A 23235-nucleotide genomic window follows, 5' to 3' on the forward strand; every position below is an offset into this window, starting at 1 on the left:
CTGAGCTGACAAAAGCTAAGAGAAAGCAAAGAGGAGAAGGGGAAGGATTTAACAATAAAAAAAAAAATCCCAAAAAACAAGCAAACAACAAAAAAACAACAACAAAGAAAATCAAGCCAGCACATCAGCCTTTCATATCAATTTAGTAAGAGAGCAGCTTAAAACACTATAAATCAAATCAGTGCATCTCTCCAATAAGATAATCTCTTCAAATCTCCACGTAGAAAACTGTCAGCTCTGCAAGCTCTGCAGTGAAGAGGCTGGACCTGTCCCCAAAGACAAAAGCCCTAGGCTTTCTTCTTTGGGTACCAACCCCAAAATAAAATACTTGAGACCAAAATAACTGAGTATTTGATACAGAATCTTAGGTAAAGAAGTTAGACTTAGTTGCAAAGGGTTTGTCCAATACACAGCTGGATCTGTATCTTGTCACTTGCGCTTCGAACAACAAAAAAGTAAACAAAGAGAGAAAGAAAGCAGACTCACCTTTGCCTGCAGGCTGTGGGACTGCAAATCCAGGCAGCAGGAAAGGTACTCCAGTGGTAACACCAGCTGGCTTTAATTCATTGACACCGTATGTTGTTAAGGAAGTTATCAAATTAACTAAGTCCTTCAAAGCATCCTTAGATTCAGCTTCTTTTGCCTGTTCTAACCTAAAGAAAATACAATAGGATCAAGTTAGCAGCACTAGTTTATCTGAACTCAAATCACTTCAGTAAGGTCTGGTTTATTCTATCAGTTTAGAGATTAATTTTACTGCCCGATTCCTGCAGTATTTTCCATGTCCATATGTCATACCATTAGATTATTCAAACATTGGACTTAAAAGAGCAAACAGTTATTTGCCATAGGAATTTACCTCATAGATCTCTTCTTGAACTCAACAGTCAGCAGAGAGACATGAAAAATTACATTAAGAATCCTCTCACAGACATGAAGATACTGTACAGGAAAGTATAGGATAGTCTGTAATTAAATAGATTTGCAATTAACTTGCTAGACTACATCTGCCACTTTGAGAGTGAATATTTTGTGCTAAGGAAAGGGTATCTTGGTAAAGGATATCACTCTCAAGCACAGGATGAAGCACGCTCACTAGAACTACAAACTCTTACCACTTTGAACACAAGAGAATGGAAATGCTAACATCCCATTCCAACCATTTACTGACAGGAACACACCATCAGACCAAACCCTAAAAACTGACTCGGAATCCTAACACCATCCTCATTTTCCTGCTACTTCACCACAAATAAAATCATGTTTAATTATTTACTAACTGTAAACTGAGGTCCACATTCTATAGACTCAGGCAGTACAAGCTGTTTTGCTTCTTGCTGACAAATGATTGTGGGAGCCCTTTACAAGCAGCTCATTCTGCATCCTCCATTTTCTTCTCAGGCAGATGTGGCTGAGGCAGGAACCTCCTTCAAACAAGAACCTCCTGCAAACAGTCACTACTACAGAAGCACAGAGCTCACCTATTACCATTCTACTAATCCTCCACATGCTCTGCCATTTCACATCATCCAGATGAAATTACCAAAGTGCTCCTCCTGCCCCCACAGATCTTCTGCCATTTCTTACTGAGCCACCTTCTTCACACATCCTTCTGCTTTTCCAGCTCCAAAGCCTTTCTTCTTTGCAGCCAGAGACCCAGTGTCCAGATTTCATACCCTCACATGACACGATGAATTATCATCATAAAAGTGCCCCAGAGTGAACAAGTCTCTGTGGGCAGGTTTGAGCCAAAACAGGGAGAATACAAAACTGTGGTCCATCACTGATCAAGGCATGGGCTCATTTAAGATCACTGTTTCTTGAAAGGAACTATTTTCTTCTAGAAAACCCCCTCAGGAAGAAATGAGGATAACACATTCCTATGCCATTAACCTTTACTGATGTCACCTGATGATCCCAGGTGTCCTCCTTTTTCAATGAGACATTCAAATCCCTAGGCTTCCTATACCTTTGGCAGGGATCCCCCATTCTTTGATCTAAGCTTAGAGGAGAATTTGTTTAAAACACTCTATCTACGGAGAATCACTTTAGTACCTCAACATGTAACGTGACAGCATGTTCCCCTCCTATTTCTCCTAAACTCTGGCTGACAGTTTCTGGAAAACAACTGCATTTGAATTACACTACTTTGAATTAATGCATTAGTGAATATAACATACTCCAAAACTCCACTTTTAGAACAAGAAAAATAACAATTCCTTAACAGGTGCTTTAGCTTTTGTGGCACAAAAGGTAACTTATGAGTAATTTTAAGTGTGATTAAAAATGTCAAATGCCATGTCTATGTCTGGTATCCATTTAAAACAAACAAAAATCCCCCTCGGAAGTATACAATGTAGTGGAAAATTTAGTTCAAATATTTGGGTTCCAAACCTCAACATACTAACACCAAAAACAGGGAGATAATATTAGCATTTCTCAGTAATAATGTCTTAAGCATCTTTGACCCAAATATACTTCCTAAGGTGTACACTTACAGTTACCCAGTATGTACCTTGGATTTGTAAAAAATATATATATTTTATATATATAACAGTAACAGCTATGCATTCTTCTTCAGAACTTCATATTCAAACAAAACAACATAGACTGCCCATAGATTTTACACAAATAAAGCAATAGACATTCTTTTCTTTCTCAGAAAATTAAAGAAGTTTCTTTCATGGAAAGAAAAAAGAGATCATGGATAAATCATATACCAAAGGTTTTTTGGGCAGGCATTTTCATTACCATACTTTTTAATGCATTAGCAGCTTAGAAGTACTTTTAATTAGGAAAATAAAAACTATTCCCTCATAGGGTTCACCAGATTTACATATGGGATTTTTCATTATGATAACATGATAAGACTATATTTATAGAATTATTTAGGTTGGAAAAGACCTTCAAGATCATTGAGTCCAGCTGTTAACCCAATACAGCCAAGCCCACCACTAAACCACTCCCTTTTTGGAAAACAAAACCAACGCCAACCACTCAAAAATCACTAGTTGCAGCCAAAATTTTATGTTCTGGATTCTCTCTAAATATTTAGTACCAGTTTTTATAAGCAACTGCTATCTTTCCAAAACAAGAAACACTTAGTAATAAACGAGTACGAAACAGCAATAAGTTCAACAATGTAGTTTAATAAATGGAAAGAAACACAGAATTCAATGTTTTGGTCTTAATATCTTCATTCCATAACGATCTATAATCACTTATTGTTTAAACCTATTCATCTACTCTTTATTAAGAAAACTTTTTTTGAAAAATTCTCAGTGATCTGTTTGCACTTCTTCAAGCACTTTTGCCTACCTGAGGAGAAGGTCACAGAGGAAGTTGTATCCTTGCCATATCCTAAAATCATCCAACAACGTTTGGGATACATCACTGGAGTCTTTGAGAAAACAAGAAAGTCCAGCAAACATCTCAACTATTTCTAGGGGAGAAAGGTCATCAGACTGCTGCATGTTCTGGACACACGTGGACAAACATTCCTTTTCTGAAAAGAATTGCAGTGGAGAAATTTAGGATTTTACTGACAGTAATGACAGCAAGAGCCATAACCAACATACAAAACACAGCAATAAAGTAATTTATTCAAGTATCTCTTGTCACAGAACACTTAATATTACTTGAAGATGAGAAGGATTCTCAAATGGCTTTGGATCAGAACCCTAATCTCTTTCTGCCAACCTCTTCCTCCCTTTTACAACCTTGACTATTGTAAGGAGGAAACTGTAGATAAATACTAATTTTTACCTAAAAAGTCTGACCAGATAACTCAACAAAATAAAAAGACAAATATGGCAACTGTAAGTAATTCTAAACCATATTTTTTCTTTTAAAACACAAAGTTATACAAAGCACTGACTTGAAGTGTTATTAAATCCATACATATAAACCTTTACACCATGTCATCTTATTCCTTCTCTGGCTGGTATCCATGAGACATAGTTGCCTTGCCCTGTATACTTCTCATATTCCATCAGTTCAGTAGGTCAGTAAAAAAGTTTCCTCAAACCTATAGTGAGATTTTAAGTTGCACTCTGTTTTAAAGATGCTCCCTTCAATTATTTGCTATTTTAACTTTGCAGCACGCACAACACAAGCACAAACCTTTCTAGCTAGACTGATAACATAATTTTCCAGAGGTTAAATCAGAGCATGAGAGCATGAAAGGATGCTCCTTTGCATATGATGAAATATCTTTTACTGAATATAAGTTGAGTCTTGTGACAGATGTTCTTATCTCTTAAGTCAGGTTCACTTTTTTAATCAAAAAGAAAGAGGCAATGCTGACTGCTTTTCTTTCTAAAACTCCATTTCACTTTTTAAAGAACCTAGAGTATCTTTTCACATGCCAGCTTCCCTCCTCTATGGATCAAGCCCATAGAGAAGCAATAATGGTAGCAACTGTAACACACCAAATGACAGTCTAAACTCCAGTTACTTTCTTCATTGCACTTAATAACAGCTTCACACATGTACATACACCTTCTACACTCATCAAAAGCCCACCAGAAGCCTATCACCTTTTAAGTCCTAAAAACACTCAACTGGTGACAATGCTGTGTTTTGAGTGACACTGTACATTCACATCTTTTTGACTGGAATTGGAAACACACTGCTAGCAGAAGAAAAAAAAACCAGACTGAAATTTTCTCTGAAATATGTGAGAGCAGGGTGATGTATTCAATAAATCATCAATATAGAGCTTTGTAGCTACTTGCTTCTCAGGGTGTGACCAACCCAAAATTGGGGGTTTCTTCTTTTCCAGCAGGTGTACACTGCTAAAATGTGTTAGGATGTTAGTTTACTCCAAGTCAGTCCAATTAAAAACTACAAATGCTTCCTATGTTGCCCCTCAGTCTAAAGGCCTTAAATACAATATTAGAAACATTTTATCAGATTTCTTACCTCAAGTCCTGCATACCTAAACACTCATATGGTTTTCAATTAGTGCAAAAAGAATAATTTGTATGCAAAGCTGCTTCCAGGCAGCTAATATCCTCTCCAACACTGGTTTTATCTGCAAGTTGTTGTCAACCAGCTTGGCACCTCCCTCTTTACCAGCTCCTTGCAAAGACAGATGATGACTAAAGTACTACTTTCATTAGCTACCAAAATCTGTAACCAGCTACACAAATGTCCCTGTACAGTTTCCATGCCAGCAACAGCCAGGATCTACTTGTCTTAAAAATGGACAAGGAGACAAACTGGAATGATTCTGGATGCTTCACTCATTTAGTGACTTACAGGCTGGATTAAGCCCATGAGATAACTTAACTTGGCCTTCAGCATGCACAAAATCTTCAATCAAAAGCAAGGTGGGGAAGAAGAGGGTCTGGCAGAAGAAATGCATGCTGATTGAAGTGTCAGCAATCCAGTCAGTGACAGACCAGGGAAAACATAAGGGCTCCAAACCCAACCAGCACAGGTATGGTTCTCAGCCAAGCAAAGAGCCTCCATGGGCCAGGCCCTAGAAACAACATCCTTGGGTTGGGAAAGCTGGGCTGGACCACAGAGGGGGAAGACAGCTGCCTGCTAAGAATGAATGCATCTTCACAGCAAATATTTCTCAACACAGGCAGTTAGTGAAGTTACTGAAAGCCTTTCCTTTTGGTTATCATGAACACTACAGAAAAACATGAGAGGAAATGATCCTTCCAGATTAAACTGAAATGTGAATGAGAGACTCAACTCTCTCACTACACAACAGCTTAGAAATGCTATCTGTATGTAAATAAGCACATGCCCAAACTAAAAGCCTAGAAGCCCTATTATTTTCATACCTATTTCCCAAATAAGAAAACTCTGAAAGAAGAGCAGGAAAACATCCCAATAAAAAATACTAAAGAAAGACACACACCATGGATGTACTTCACTACATTGACACTAAGGCCATGACGAGATATGGTCATTAGTACTTCTCCTGCACTCTTCCTCCAAGGCAGGTTATAGGGAGGGCACCATGAGGTTATTGCACTGAACAGAAGCTGGAGATCATCCTTCTGAGCCAGCTCTTCCGCCGGGGACACAAAACTGCACAACTTTACTAGGATCTGAAATGGGAAGTCATTAAACAACTAGCATTAATACCTTTATCACTGAAAATTTTGCCTAGACTTAGTAAAAGGTGAAACATTCTTCCACTGAGGAAACACATTAAAAAAGGTAATTTGCTGTTTTCTCTTTGTGTGTTTCTATACTTTGAACACAAGACAAGGTTATTTGACACATGGTTATTTCAAGTTCCAGTTCAATTTAAAATGCTTACCAGAAGACTGCAAGCAGAATTTAAATCTCTTAGGCTGACACAGCATATTTGCATGGATACCAGAATATTCCATTCTTGGAGAATCTGCCAGTTGCCTAACTTGCAGGTTTAAATTCTGCACTGAGGGAGAAGCCTCGTGAGGCAAACTGCTGTATTCCTTCCTAATGCAGGAAGAAGGCTATTGATGGGTTGTTGGCAGAGCAGCAACCATAACATCTTGGTCAAATTAAGTTTGTCAGGAAAGGCTACAGCAAAACTGCAAACATACCTGAATAACTGACACCTGGTCTGAATTTCCTAACTACCAAAACCAAGAAAAAAATGCAGCTGTGTAGGTGAAGCTACTACATCACACTCCCTTTTCTGCATGTTTTGAAATGTCTGATTTTTTGCATCTCATGCAGGAAAAACTCAGGCTCCCTCTCGGAAAACTGGAGAGAGGCTGTCTGCAACTGGATGGGAGACGTCTGAAACCTCACTAATTCCAGTCAGTTCATTTGAGAGCACCACTTTATTATCAATACTTTTTTACTATATCTATTTCAATCAGTAACAGCCAAAGATAACAAGTACTAGGACCAATGAATGAAAACAGAATAGTAATTCACACATTGCTCCTTTTAAGTATCTGTGCAGAAAAGCTGCAGAGATTTCTGTGCAGGAGGTATTTGTCAATGACAAAAACTAGAGGAGTGGGAATTTAACCTCAACTGTGCTTGCAGGAAAATCCACCTCTGTCTTAGCTATCAGTTTTTTAAGAATCAAGGAAGAGTAAAACCTGGCTCAAGTGAAAAGTTCCTAGACTTTGCTCATATGGAGTAATTACATTCCTCCTGCAAATTCCCTATTTTACCTTTCTTACCTGTACAAAGACTTTCTGTAGTAGCGCTCGGCGCTCTGCGAGAGGTAGCTCATTCTGTGCTCCTCCAACTACCTCAGGCACGTGTGGAAGGTCAAAAAACAGATACAGACATTTAACAAGTGTGGAAGGCACTGACATTGTAGTCATGCAGTCCACAGTTTTCTGAGGAAGAAGAAAACACAGCAAAAAACACCAGTTCAGCATATTGTATATTCCAAACATCAATAATAATGCAGTTGATTGAAATGCTGTTTTTTCTTTCTCACACCTTTGGCGAAGTGTTGACACAGCAGTAAAGATTCACTATCTATTCTTGAGTGCCTATCCAAACAGTAATTTTTAAAACAGGATGATTTATTTACATGACAACAGCACCTCACAACCACAGTTCAGAGCAATCAATGCACAGGACAGAAACAAAACCTGTCAGCCTCTGCCAACAGAAGTTAACAAGTTAATTACAAGACCTTCAGCCAAGCCCTCATCAGCTATCAAGTCTTTGTAATAGGAGAAATGGGAGTGAGAGGAGGACATTTCAATTTATGCTCTCACTTGGCAAGAAGGTGTAAGGCGCTGTAAGAAGCAAGTTAGTAGAAAATATGAAAGCATCAGTAGGAAGAAAAGACAAATTGGTGTGGAGGCTGGTGACATACTAAAACAGAGATAAGATGATGTGCTGAATTACAAAGGCAGATTAGAGCAGAAATAACAAACCACAGAGCTGCCCAGTATCCTGCCAGAGAAAGATCTGTGGTGGAGCACAGCACCAGAAGCAGAGGCAGGAATGATTCACTACCACCCCCATTCATCACTGCTGCTGGCCTTGCTTTTTGCAACTGCTGTGGCCCTCCTCCAGTGAGGTGTGCAAAGTTCAAGGTCTGAACTATATAGGTGCTCTATGTGCCATGCATCTCAGGGGACACTAAGCAGCAGTATGCAAGAGAAGTCTTTGGGCAGCAATAAAAGTTGCATGCATTATTCAAAAGAGCATTATAAATTCAAGTCCCAAAACTACTCTTTTTTTCAGGCAACTGAAACCACAAGGAGCTAAAGCATAAGTCCTGTGGCAATACAAGAGAAAGAGGATCTTAATACAGAAAAGCAGAATATAGTTACATCTTTTGGTGAGTGTTCATGCAGTTCATTTTATTATTGCTTTTGTCTCTTCCACTCCATAATTTATCTTTAACTTTGCTGTTTCAGACTAACCTGTCCTGATGAAGCTAGTAAATTGATTGTGGTGAGCAGCATCCAACCTCTACTTGCTTCTTCACTTTGATTGACCTCCAGAAACTGGACTATGGCACGACTTGCAGCCTCTGTAGGGGCAGTAAAAAGAAAAAAAGCAGTAAGAATTCAGTCTGCTATTCTGCAGAAGGGAACACATCCTGTCAGCAGCCCCAAGCACTGAGAATAAATTCACCTTTACAGCACTACTTAAAAAAAAAGGACTAGGCTTAGGCCTATGCCTTCCAGACACACATTCCAATCTTGCACATACATTTGGCTTTGCCACTGGCAAGGCTGCAAAAAGTACATTCTTTGGTCATGCATCATCCTTTGACCAGCAGACAGATTTGAGCAACCTGCAGCAACATCTCTTTGAGTAGTTTTGCTTTATCAATATACAATATATTTTTTCCAAAGACATGAAGTCACCAACAATTAGTGGCCTCTGTGGAAATAGCTGAAATTTCTGGAAAAAAAGATGCACTGTAACAACAGTATGGATAATGGGGATTTTAGGGAAGGAGAAGTGCTGAAAGACAAAAGGAACTAAAAAAACAGGAAAAAAAGTAACATTAAGAGTATGATCAGCAATTACCACATCCCCATCCCACATTTTTGAAAATGAAGAGAGTAACAGCTTACAGATAATTCTTATGATTGAGAACCACTTCTGGATGCTATTCCATATCAGTCAGAGTCAAAGACAAATACCCAAACTAGTAAACAAGTTATCAGCCTCAATAAATAAATCAAGAGAAAATGCAACCCTATATCAACTGCTGCATGAATACACACTTATGTAAGAAGCCTAAAATGCCAGTTGTGATGCCTGCCCATTACCTTTAAGAGACATCTAAAAACATTTTTCATTAATAACTGTGTATAAATCATCTCCTGTGCTTTTAGTGTCAACTAGGGCAGAAAAGGAAGGTGAATAATATCACATAAAAAAGAAATTACAAAGGAATTACTAATGGAGGAATAAATCTGCAACTGAAGAAAAATCCTATTTTAATATTGGCTTGGTTGCTTCATCTGCTGTTAAGATTTCCCAGCACATACCTGGGAAGTTTATTTGAAAGGCAGCACATTTCATATGGCCAAGTACTTATTAAACTTGTAGTATCAATTACAGTGAGAAGATCACTTTCTGAAGCATCACACTGTAAGCTGTGCAGATTTGATTCATTTGTTCAATGGCTCCTCTCTCATGTTTTTGTCTGGCAGAATTTTTTCCCATAACAAACTTTTGTACAAACTGCTGGTTTTCCAATTCTGATGCTAAAGTAAGGAAAGGCCCCTACCACTTCCCTCCATGAAACTGAGATAAAGTTTGAGATACCAAGGTGAAAAGTAAGGCAATTTATAAAACTCTCACAAACAAGGACAAGTAGGCATTTCCCAGCATGCTGACCTGAAACTATCAGTGCAAAGCACTGGTCAGATGGTTGGGTATATGAACAGGCCAACTTAGAAAGCACAACAGCCATGACACAGTTGCATTCCCTACACTAAAGGCATAGGCAAAATGCCAGAATTCCTGACAAAAGCTGGTTTTTCTCAGTTCTGAGAGCCAAGCATGTCTAAAGCATGCACTGCTGCTACAAGTGCCCCACTAGCACAGCATAAGGAGTGATTTTGTAGGCCTAATACTTCCCTATTCCACCACAGACAGAGCTGGGCAATCAGTCTCTGCCTGCAAGAGACTGTCACACCAAACTGGGTATGCACAGCCTCCTTTGGGCACAGTCTCCAAAGCCACCTATGGAATAAGGGCTGGTTCAGTCATCTTTGAGAGTGAAACTCAGGGGTTAAGTGCATGCTTCTGAAAAAGTTGTCATGCTGCTGGCATCCTGGCATAGCAGTTGAACACTATAAATAGCAGTTTCAAAACTGTCACTCTTAATTAAGAACTACCTAAAACACAGACAGCATTTTAAGTGCTGGAACACGTTCTCTTGTCATCTGCTCTGAGCAAATTTGATAGCGCTATCATTTAAGATTAACTTCTATCATCAGCACTAGTCTTAATTTATTCCTTGTACCTTTCCCCTGTTTTTGAAAAGCCCAAGACATCATTTAATATAACATCCTGTATGTGCCCCACTCAGATGTCCCTGGCCCTTCAACTTCTGCTGCAGAAGAAAGCCAGCTCAGGAGCAGGATATGCTAATTAGTAAAAACAGCAAAAAGGCAAAGAGAAAAACCTATAAAGTAAGATGCAAATATACCTATTGAGACAATGGTGCAAGCATGTACATGTGAGTATGACCATGATTATGTGGTTACATGGTTAAAACACAGGAGTCAGATTTTCCAGCATGGATTCAGTATATATGGGATAGAGGCTTGGTAGAATCAAACAACAGAATTTTTTTCATGCGTAAGAAGTGCACTGCATCCTGGACTTCAGAAAACCAAAAGGTAGCAAGCAGTGGATTTACAGTCATTCAGATGGGTAGCAAAAGTCACACTACAAGCACTGCAAGCAATGCTGTTGCCTATAGCAATAGCACTAAGGGCAAATTTAGTACAAGAAGCTTTTAGTTAAGATGATGGAGAACCATAAACAGCATATAATAGCATAATCAGACTTCTGTAAAGATTATTCTGGAGGGGAATATTAGTGAAAAAAAATTGTTCATCTGCCAAGAGTGAGAGGGGAGGTGCAGTCAAAGGTATGGATGGGTGTGTCAGGAGGTGGTAAAGGTGAAGTCAGGGATCTCTTCTCTAACAGAGCCTTCTAGAAGTCTCTGCTTCTTCTTTTGGGAAATGCCTGCAGACAGAGCCAGGTATCTAAAGTTACAGAATACAAATAATTCCAACTGCCTAGACAGTAAGAGAGAAGTATCAACCCAAATAAAAACGTGATGGCACAAAGTCTGCCCTCCATCATCAGGAGCAGAGTTGGGCTGTCATCACACGTGGCAGATATGAAGTGGCTGATGCCTTTGCAGCATGCAGGAATGGAGGGCTGCTCATCCAAAGATAAAACAACCCAACTGTGCCAGCTTTTAGCCTCCCTAATGCAGATGATAAAAGAACACTTTCTAGGATCTCTTGGAAAGGCGCTATATTGTACTACACTTGCCTTGCATAAGGGGTGGTAGAAAGCACCAAAAGCAAACAGAAAGTTGACCAAAAGTAATAAGATATAGGAGTTGTTGATCAGAACTGGCTTTTAATGAATAGTAGCTGACAGGACACTTTGCCTTCTAGAGCAATTTCAATAAACACAAACCAGAATCTCCTTGTAAAGCAAAGTCCCCCACAGAACAGGAAGAACATATATATGCAATGAAAAGATGTGCAATCCCAGCATGCAAAATGATTTCCAACACTCTCTTCTCAGCAGAAGAAAAGTTAATATACCCAAAAAGTCTGAAAGCAGCCCCTAAGTGCGCTTCTTTTATGGACAAAGATCCTCCCTATCAGGAAAACTTCAGACTTCATTAAGGAGCCTAAAAGGCACCTTAGTAGAAGATCCCTTCAATTATCATCTGTAATTCACCCAAATGCAAGATACACTTAAACAAATTATACTAACTTCTGTGGATTGAGGATAAACATAAAATTAGTTCTGCTGATGTGACAGAGATTAACTAAAAAACAAAACAAAACAAAAAAAAACCAAACCAAAACAAAAAACCCATTAGAGTTTGCAGATTAATGAATCTTTAAGAAGAATAAAGGTAGGCATTCTCAGAGGCCAAATATCAACAACTGATGTGGTTTTCTGCAATGGTGATGAATGTTTATCAACTTGATCTCCCAAAATGGTTTGATGATGAGATAATGATAGTCTTTCAGCAGATCTGCTAGAAAAATGCCTGAGGAGGTTAAAAGGATTTTCAGTGGTGAAACAGTTTGAGCAAAGCTGTGAAATTAAGAAGAAAAACTGGGGGTAAACCCCCCCCCCCAAAAAAACACAAACTAAAAAAAATAAAAACTCCAAAAAACCCAACCCAAAACCAAACAAACCAAGAAAAAAACTCCCTAAAAACTAAAAAGAAGGGTGGGGGGAAAAAATTCAAACTGAAAACAAACCAACTGGCCCCTCCTTACCCCCTAAAAATAACCCTTTAAAAAAGACAAAATCACTCAACGGCCAGACAATATAAACAACAACTGAAAGTGCTGGAGGTTGGAAGGATTAGCTGAACAGCCTAGCAGTACAGTAAAAATAAATATAGCATGCAATAGTAAATACCGTAACAAACACCAACAAAAAATGTTGTAAATATGAAATTAAAAACTGACTGAAATTAATAGTGACACAGCTTAACTGACCTTAGAAGGTGCAGTGATGTACACTAGCTATCCAAATAACATCACCAAAAAACCAAACAAACTTTTGAAACTGTCTTTGAAAGGAGGCTAAAAAGTTCCAGACCTGTGATGTACCACTTCGCTTTCTCACTGTTCAGTTTTCTACCCTTCTTCAGTTCCACTTGTCCTTGTAACCACTTATTCATATTCTGTCTACAGCATGGCTTTCCAGGTAGCAGGACTGCCCATCACTTAGGGAATCATTCTGAATCTTCCTGGGATAAATGCTAATGCATTAAATAATGGGCCCTGATTGGATGTCATTTGGTGTGCTCGAGATGCAGACAATGGAGAGTACTGAGTTAGAAACCCATTTTAGTAAAAATGGAATAATCACTACCACAAATAATAACCAATAACCGCCAAATCACAGGTTTGTACACCCTCAACTGATGAAGTATGAGAAGTGTTTAGAGTGAAAGAGAGGTGTTGGTTAGAGCTTGGTGTTAGTAACACCAGGTTATGGGTACAGGCTGTGGGTACAGTTCACACAGGGGCCACTGACCTAAGAGCTGGACTCGACAATCCTTGTGGCTCCCTTCCAACTCAGAATACTCTCAAATTCCTTCCCTAGCAACTTTAGTTTAAAGACATGGAATATCTGCAAAATCACAGAACCACCAACTTCACCCAGAGTATGTCTTTAGAAAAACACATTAAATGAAAGTGTGCTTTCTCTCCAGCCAAAGTAGTCATTAGTAGTCACATTGGTTCTACCAAGTTTCAGCTGTGCCTGTCCCTTTTTTCACAAGTGTTTTCAGCTCTGAGCCAGATGCACTTGCTCCCAAAAGAAAAGTTAATCTCAGAACTGAGACTGTATTAGAAATAGATGTTTGAACATATATTTTACATAGTGCTACCACAACTTTTTGATCAATTCAGACACAAAATTGGACTTATTTGTGACAAATGTGGCAGCTAAAAATCTCAAGTATATAGAGCTATCTCACCCATGACTCCACCATCTTCTACACAGACTAGACAGTCCATGGCAAGGGAAACTATTCACTAATCCTCCTAAACAGTTACTGCTGTTACCAGAAAATCATCCCTATTGTACAGCAAAGACTGAAACCTGCAAGATAATTTAGCTCAGATGTAACTGCTTAATTTTTCTTACTGTCCCTACCAGGGAAATAAAGCAGTCGAAATGTAGCTGAGCACACAGCTTCAATGGCAATGTTCAGAGACCACTTAAGACAGGGTGCTGGCACAGTTACTACAGAATCACAAAACACTATTCTGAGAAAACTACTACAGCCTGCCAAGAATAACTGAGATATGCCTCCACCATGGCAAGCATTACTCACATAGCTATTAGCATAAATATTCAAAGGCCCGATGAAAATAATTGCCCTGTGTTCCATTATCAGATGGAGTAGGGGGAAAAAAAAAGAATAAGCAAAGGAAAAAAAAAAAAAAAAACAACAAAAGAAACAAAAAAACAAGCCACAAAAAATCCCCCAAAACCCCAAACAACCATAACATACTGACAGGCAAGATTTAACCATACCACATTCCCCACTGTAAAATACTGCCAACACATTTATAGAAATCAAGTTCTTGCAAAATTTCTTCCCTGCCATTAACTATCAAAAGTTTACTTGTATGGAAAGCTTGTCTCTAACACAGGCTCAGCTATTTTGTTGACTTACATGGAGCACTTCACACCATCAGGAGTTTGCACTTGTATATTACCAGAGACATTTCCTGCATGTTGTTGCTACTGAAGTTTTTTTACTTTTAAAAACATGTTAGGAGATATAATTATCTGTCAGCAACTATTAAGGCATGTTATATCTTTGTGTTTGAGACACAAAAAGAATGGAAGGTCTAAAAAAAATTACGCAAGAATCTTCACAATCCACAGACACAGTATGAGGTCTTTAACATAAAACATATATTCTAAAAAGCCAATAATTTCTATTTTTTTTAACTCAGCATCACAGGAAGTGTGTATCTAGCTCTAATAATTTTAACACAGAAGTCTACAAACTGAGTTTAAACAGCATGTTATTGGTTATTTCTGGAGAGAAAACTGCAACTCACTGGTCCCACTGAGAGAGTCACAATCTAACTGCACAACATGGACCCATCATGTCCATGGGTCTTGAGGTATAAAAAAGGTTTACTGACCAGAGTAACAGCAATCCTGATAACAGAGGAAAAATGACTGCTTTCTGTTTTAATACAAACATTGGTATTCATTACATTAAAGCTTAGAAGAGCACCAAACTGTCCTTTTAGTCATTGTGGTCAAGTTTCCAAGTGGGGTGGAAAACATGAAAAATATCCCAAACCACCACCATCAACAAAAATCTGACTCTGAGTTGCAAGGTTTTAAGAACTGGATTATCTCGGAGCAATAAGCAGAGATATGGCTGAAATAACATAAAAACTGTTATTCCCTGCAGAATCCAACTGACTAGCAGGCATAACAGATGTTCCCAGGAAAAAAAGGTCAAGCAAACACCGCCATTCTGCCAGCACGGCTGTTGGACACTTATTTCCCCCTAATACTCAAAGAAAAGACATTTTGCGCCTGTTTATCCATAGAGAACAGGTTTGGTCTATGATATCTGTTTAGCCATCTGGAATGTTTCACTGCTTCACTGTTAGTCACTCCACTTAAAATGGAAATATATTGTAATTGGCATAGTTTGTGACTCCTGACTTCCTGTGCAATAATTTTCAGAGCCTTTTCCAGTCCTCATTTGCCACCAAATCCAAACTGAGAACACAGCACAGATCTTAAAATTATCTAGTAGGCAAAGACTTGATACTTCTTGGAAGCACTCCTCTTCAGAAAAGGAAGACTAAAGGAAAGCTAATGAAACTGCCCTCTAGGTGCACTGTCCTCAGTTATGCAACTGCCAATACAACATCAGGTTCTGATACATTCAGAGGTCAACAGAACTAAATCTCACCCTGACATTTAACAATCAGAGGAGTCCACTGACAGTTTTCTAGGGCTGGCATTGTTGGTCTGAATGTGGGATTTTCTGTACTTTCACATCTTATTAGCTTCCTGGCCAGCAGCTAATTTAAGATGCATAGTTTTAGAATGTTAACATATCCAAGTGACAAAACACACCACCAACAGGCACCTCAGGCAAGAAACAGCAGCTGTTCACATGCATGTTCTTGGCCTCCTTCTCCTAGTAGGTCATGCAACTCAGTTCACACCTCTCTGTCGCATCTGTTGAAATTTTGTGGAACTCAGCTTTCTCTGTAATCCAGGGAGGAAACCTCTAACCTCTTCCTCCTCCCTCCCTCAGTACAAAGGAACAAAAGACAACACATTTTCATTGCTAAAAACTCAGTTTCTGCGCCTGCACATTTGCTGTGAATGGCAGCTCTTAGTGTTCTCACTGATCTGAAAATCACAATGCACAGATACGGAAAAAGCCACCCTTGTGCCCCATGCAATACCTGTTGACTTATTTGATGCTCTCCGTCGAATTTCAGTCACCATCAATCGTGACACTTGAGTAGTAAACTGCAGGAGGTCAGAAAATTTCTCTGTCATTGTACTTGGAGGAGCATTTCCAAACACCTAAACCAAGAGAAAAATACATTAAAATAATTCAATTTACAAGGATCACTACAATGTTCTTTTGCGAAGAAGTATTCCTATGAAGATTACAAATTTTTCTTTACATGCTGCAGCATTCATCACTGCACTGGTTTGCAGAGTGCATGTAAGATATGTCAGGGTCGGAATTCAGACCTCATTCAGGGAGGTAAAATCTCATGAAAGGAGGGGAAAAGAGAGTTGTAAGTTTTCTTGCAAGATGAAAACCCTGCAGATCCCCAAAAGACTGAGATTGCACTTAATAAGGTAAAGAACAGGTACCAGACCAAATTCTCCAACAGGACTTCTGTTTTTAAGATTAACTCCTTTACTGCCTACTACTTCTTTACTATCTACTAAATATAATGAGACGTGTAAAGTCTTTTAAAAGGACTAAGAATTAGAACTGCCTTGTTATGTCCTTCATCAATAAACTGACAATACCAGGAAGTCACCCATGTTGCTGATATCCTGACTTACTCTCCTCTTTTGAGATATCCCTGAACAAAACAGCAGGCTTTTTTTAATAAATTGTCACTTAATTCTAGTAACTTATTCTTCATTATTAAGCATTGATTTTGTTATTAAATAATGTATTAGATCACATACAACAGGGAAAAATGTGTTAACTCTGTAGTATTACACTAAGCTGTGGAACAATCTCAAAATGGATTAGCTACTTGCTGCAGTAATTTACTCTTCATTCAAGACTGCACAAAAAATGGAGTCTTTATCCACATTTCCAACGCATAACTTGCACTAAAATGGTCACAATAAACCCACGATATTCATTATCAAACAAAGTATGCAATCCCAATTATGGTATCATCACTTGTGTTAGTGCTGAAGAAACAGAATGGCCTGCTCAACACCTGAACAGTCTCTGCTTGTTTAAATTTTTTTCCCTTATAGATATTTATGCAACCTTCAGTAGTGTCCCTGATGAGCATAAAAGATGAGAGTATTTTTCTAGCAAAACCTAAGTTCAACAGGTTACACTGGCCTCCCAGAAGGAGGATGTGTTCTACAACAGTACAGCTGATTTGGACTCAACAGCTGCTTCACCCCTGTCTCCTTACTCTGGGTGACCCAGTTATCCTATTACAGCTAAACTGCTGACATACTTAGCTGAGGTCATTCTCAAGTCCAGGGACATCCAGTGAAATCCATTATTACAGCCAGCAAGAATGCATGGTAATTGTGGTGCAGCTAACCTTGGAACCCCCAAGTCACTGAAGATAACTCAAAAGGCAGAAGGAAAGAATAACCTTTGTCAAAGTTTGACTTCTTACCTCCCTTAGTATCAGCTGCTCCAGCACATCACAAAACAGCCAAAAATATTTCTCCTGTCTACTTGCACTGCAAAGTCATGATGAAATGGAGCCAGAAATACAACATTGAAATGGAACACTCAGCTTCCTCAAAATACAAGTAATTTTCACCAAAGGCATAAGTACTTCTCATACTGGAAAGATCAACCACCATTATCATTAAAGCAAGCAAATGGGAGACCAGACATTACAGGCAGACAACTGTTTTCTGCACACCAAGAAAAATACCCCTCATTTGAATTACAGACAACACAACACGCCTAGTACAGACAATCCAAGTTTCCCTAAATATTTCACAAGACCTCCTTTTGCAGTTGTCTGCATCAGCTCCCAACTCATCCAAGAGCCCCTAACTTCCACAAAGCTGTAAGAAGGGAAGAGGGCCTTGAGGTTTGCTGCTCACATAACTTAAGCAAGATTATCTAGACCAGAAAGCACATTAGCATCTTGTCGTCACAAATTGTTTAAAGCTCTTTCACCCAGAACAAGTGAAGAGGAAAAACTATTGACCCTGTTACCTGTCCTGAGCTTGCTCAGATTTGTCAGTAGTTACCAGGAAATGCAGAGAACTCAAAGTTACTGTAAAAGGCTAACTGAGGTCAAGTGGATTTTAATTAGATGCCCCATAACCAAGTTTGCACTATGTAGAATAAGCATCTCCATTGGATATTTATATACCCTTAGACTAAAAGTGGTAGTAAAAACCAAGACAGGATGTTACACATTTTAGCAGTAAATTATCTTTTTAATATGGAAAAGCAAGGCTCTTTCAAGGTAATGAAACACTTATTCAAAACCAGCCTCTTCATCATTCTATCCACTTTTTTCACATACTGCACAAGCATTACCACCATTGTTGGTAGAGCAGTGCTTCCACAAACTCACTGAACTCTGAAAGGAGCCTTTTGAGTACTCTTCCACAGGGCCAATCTTTTCTTAATTATGCACCAATTTAGCTTTTCATTATAATAATGATCTATATAAATGATGTGATTCATCATTTCATAAGCCTCCCTGAACAATGAAGAAAAAGAAGTGGTCTGTAAACCCACTTGTTACCAGAACTAGCAAGATGGTTTTATCCACGCAGATTTGAGACATGTTCTGTCTATAAACCAAACTTAAGAATGCTTTAGCTCTGCTGAATTTACTCATTAATAATACTCAAAATAAAAAAAAGTGAAAAGGAAATGAAGCTGCATTTCCCACAAAACTTGAGATACCTCTGATGAAAGGAAAAAACTCAACCTGATGGCTAAGCAAGAAAGTCTCAAGAGCTCCTGGATACCCCAGTTATTTAACTGGCTGCCAGCTGCTGGCCACTTGGATACCTCTGGGAAGCAGAGTTACCGTCTTCACTCTAGATCTCTGCAGTCAGCAAAAATAATGCTTCTCCCAGGACTCCCTACTGCATTTTGTGTGCACACACACACAGATTGCAGCCAAACACATGCAGCTCCCACTTCCAACAGCTCACCACTCTGGTATAGGAGACATTCTGGACTACACATAAAGGCATGACAGAAGTTTTGATCTGAGCTTCACAATTTGTTTGAGTTTCTCCTCCTAACATAATCATCCCAATCTTGTAACAGAAAATGCTTTTATAATCATAATCTTTGCTGAAGGCAGTAACAGGAAAAGGACTCTATCACACTGCAAAGTCTTCGACAGAATAAAGATAACCATGGAAAGTAACTGATGGATGGATTCAGTGTCTGAATTTGAACAAAGCTATTAACTGATCACTTGAACTTCAGCAGCTAAGGATTAAGTTTGAGAAACAAGAAAAATTTTAGAAAGGAACTTCTAATAATGTTTTAATGTTTCCTGACAGCAAAAGGTCCCTTCTCAGAGAAAAGTTGTGTCAGAATTTTAGAGTGAACCAAGATTCACCCTATCTGCCACTGAAAATCTCTTCCAAGACTCTTTGGAAAATGGTATTTTTTTTCTTGTACTATTTTTTATTCCAATCACAATTTGTCTTGCTGTGACCTGCAGCATTACTAAGCTTGCAGGATTGTTCCAAAACAATCTGTACCATCAAGAGTTGACACTCCAGAAGACATAAAATTAAATAAACGGAGGAAGCCACAGCAGACTCTGTATGTGAACATCAAAAGAAGAAGGTGGCATTAAACAGGAATCTAAAGAGGTAAACTGCAAAAGTAGAAATAGATGGCATCACAACTGCTCAGCCTCTTGAATACAGGAAAAGAATGCCTTTACATGAAATGAAAGGAAAAAAAAAAACCCTGTAACAGAGACAGGATAAGATCTGACTGATCAGGAAAAACCGGTTTTGTTTGGGTTACACTATCCCAGTTCATCAATGACCGATAATAGTTATCAAGGTCTGCAAGAAAGGAAGTGAAAGAGCAGAAACAACACCTGCTTTCCTCAATATACCAAGCTATGATCCAGATTTTAGAGACTGAAAACTAAAGTGACAACATCTGGCAAGACCCTGTATTTGTGGCACAAAGGACAGCTCCAAGAAGCTCACAAGTTCAAAGAAGGTAGAGCTTGAGGACAGCAACGTTAAAACTAAACAAGGAAACTGAAGGGGAGAAAAATGAGGAAAGAGGAAGAAAACAGCCAGAAGTAGGACTGAAAAACAAAACATTTGGTAAACATGTAAGAATGTGCCTTCAACACCAAGTTCACTTCAGTAAAGAAGGGTACAAAAGAGTCTCTAGGACTCACAGAAAAGAGCCCATAAACAAAACTAGATAGATTCTGCAAAAGATTAGAGACATGGGGAACCTGGGGAAGGAAAAGCCACTACAAAAAAGAGGAAAACTGAAGAAAAGAGTAGCCAAGACACATTTATACAAATAGAAATCACAGAAACCAACAATCTGTTCAAGAATATAAATGGTACCTGAGATTACTTTGACAAGAGCTGATTTTCACAAAGTTAGAAGAAAACTTGAGGCTACTGATTTGGTTTTCAGAATGCTTCAGCACGAGCTGAATGAAGGACAGTTAGAACATATGGTGCAGAGACATGAAGTAGCTTCAACTGGGTTTCAGCAGAGTGCAGAGGAGGAGCTGAGAATTAGGACAAAGCCAGCAAGCGGTGTAAAGGGAGGGGGGGATGTGTATTAAGAAAGAAAACAAAAAAGAGAAAACATAGAAACAACGGAGAAATTAAAACTTGGATTTTTTTTTCACCTTATAAGTCTAATCAAAGTCTTTCCTTAGACTGCTATACATGCATTGATACTTAAACCCAGTAATATCACCTCTGCAATTTCTATAGCTATAATGCTTCTGCCAGTAGTTACCACAAAGGCTAAGAAAAAATTCTTCTCCACCTGCACATCAGAGTTAAGTGCTGAAGAAGCTCAAGTAGGGGCATTCTATTTTCCAGAAGCATCAGCCTCATGTAACCACCAGAGGGAGATTTCTAAGCATACCTGCATCAAAATAACCTTCACGGGCTCAAGGCAAGATTAAGACTCTATTGTGCTTATTTGAAAAAACAAATCAAAAAAGTCCATAACTAAAAGGCATATAATCTAAGATAAATTAAAGAGGAGGCATATAAAATGAGCTTACTTCTCCCAAACTCACACAACAGGTTACCAGTAGAAATAAGACCTAGGGCATTCAAGCAATCCATCCACTAAAGCACACTACCTAGTAGACTGAAAATCCCAGTAACACTGTGTCTTGACTAGGATTAATTTTTCTATACAGCATTGTTGTAGTTTAACCTCAACTGGCAGCTAAGCACTACACTGGCCCATTGCTCTCAGGTGGAACAGGGCAGAGAAACAGCAAGGTAGAAAGTAGAAAACTCATGAGTTGAGATAAATACAGTTTAATAGGGGAAGCAAAAGCCACGCAAGCAAGCAAAGCAAAACAAGGAATTCATTCACCGCTTTCCATGGGCAAGTGTGCCCAGCATTCTCCAGGACAGCACGGCCCCATCATAGGTAACAGTGGCTTGGAAAGACAAATCACTTGAACACCCCCTCCACCTCCCTCTCATCTTGCCCCTGCTTTGTGCTCAGCCTGACACCGTATGTGGGGGATATCCACTGGGTCAGCTGGGGTCACTGAGTCTTCTCCCAGTTCCATTGGCACTCCCAGCCTCTGCACTGGTGGAGTGGGGTGAGGAGCAGACAGGTCTTGCCTCTGAGAAAGCACCGCTCAGCAACAACTAAAGCATCCCCATACTGTCAGCATTATTTCCAGCACAAATCCAAAACACAGCCCATACAAGCTACTATAAAGAAAATTAACTCTATCCCAGCGAAACCAGCACAAGCATGCAAGCAGCTCCATGTCTAACACCTTCATAAGCCATACCTTCAACAAAACATCCTTTCAGTTTTTGGATTATTCCAGTTCTCTGAGCTAGCATATACAAGGACAAATCTATCACCCAATAAGTAAAGAGTAAGAGCACACAGTGGGGAAAAAAACAGAAAGCTAGATATGTCTGGTCTTTCATGACCCTAAAACTACCATCAAAATCATTATTCGCAATAACCTGGTGGGTTAACTGACTGATATAAGACATCAGGAGGATTTACTTCCTATTAATTCCAGTGACAGTTGCCACAGTTCTGCTTCAAAATAAAACCTCAGTGCCTAAGTACAAGAGAGTAGTGAAATATGAATGCCACAGTATAAGTGGCCATTATACATTCCCTACAGATTGCTTATTCAAAATCTCCCTTGTCCATGAAGGGAGATTGACTCAATACATAGAAAATGGCCTATAAGGGTGATAAGAACACATGAGAAACAAAAATTGTTCAGCTCATGTAGCCTAGAAAAACCAAGTTGACAGGACATATTATGATTGCTATCTCTAAATATGCATCAGTGCAATAAATGCAAAGAAGGGAGAAGAGCTATTTAGACTCAAGGACAGTGCTGTCACACAAAAAAAGTGGGTATAAACTTGCTTGTGAAGTTTAGGTTGGAAATCAGATGACTGATTCTACTGCAGAAAAGCTGTCAGGCTACATGCATCTGTGGATTGCACTTGAGAAAAGGTGATAAGAAAAGGAAATCTCCAAAGGTAAGTTCATCCCCTAACACAAAACCCTGTGAGGATAAGGAGAAAATTGAAAGGATGCCAATGGGAGAAAATCTGTTGTGCTAGAACCAAAAGGTCTTGGGAATACAAAATATGAGCAAACAATTCAAATAAAGACAACACTTGTTGCAAATTGCCTGGCTTACCCTGTTGAACACAGGTAACATCATGTAGAGTTTTTCTTCCTGCTCTTTCTGTGTCATGTGCCGTGGAGGATGACAGAGCTCCGTGAAGAGGCGCCGCAGATGCATCAGGCCCAGCGCGTTGTCCTGGGGGCTGCACTCCTCCTGCCGGGGCCGGCCCATGATCCTCTTCACCATATTCATCTTGGCTGACTTCTGGAAGCTCCCTCGTATCCTGCTCAGGAAGGAAAAGGAACCTGCTGAATACAGGAGACTGAGGCATTACTCCACCAAAGCCTACGTAGCACCCTCCCTCACAGTAAGTACCACACTGGAGTTAAGAGCATCAGCTAATTTTATATGCCAGGCATTGATTAGGAGAATTTAAGGCCAACAACTTGGAAAAGCAAAACATCCGATATTCTCCAGCAGAAAGCATGGCTGG

The 23235-nt window shown here is 39.2% G+C and overlaps 1 protein-coding gene across 8 annotated transcripts in view; it reads right to left on the reverse strand.

Annotated features, from left to right (window-relative positions):
* The window catches only part of WDFY3 (WD repeat and FYVE domain containing 3), a 152876-nt gene that overhangs the window by 79151 nt on the left and 50490 nt on the right, over positions 1–23235 (reverse strand). For all 8 annotated transcript variants that reach the window (XM_063156772.1, XM_063156773.1, XM_063156769.1 and 5 more), the window contains 7 exons: positions 22815–23025; positions 16137–16260; positions 8355–8464; positions 7146–7307; positions 5876–6068; positions 3319–3505; positions 487–653 (listed from right to left, as the gene is read on the reverse strand). In XM_063156772.1, the coding sequence (XP_063012842.1) occupies positions 487–653; positions 3319–3505; positions 5876–6068; positions 7146–7307; positions 8355–8464; positions 16137–16260; positions 22815–22994 (1123 nt within the window). In that variant the 5' untranslated portion in view covers positions 22995–23025. The remainder of the gene's footprint in view (positions 1–486; positions 654–3318; positions 3506–5875; positions 6069–7145; positions 7308–8354; positions 8465–16136; positions 16261–22814; positions 23026–23235) is intronic.

Source organism: Melospiza melodia, chromosome 5 (assembly GCF_035770615.1).
Source record: "Melospiza melodia melodia isolate bMelMel2 chromosome 5, bMelMel2.pri, whole genome shotgun sequence".
NCBI lineage: Eukaryota > Metazoa > Chordata > Aves > Passeriformes > Passerellidae > Melospiza > Melospiza melodia.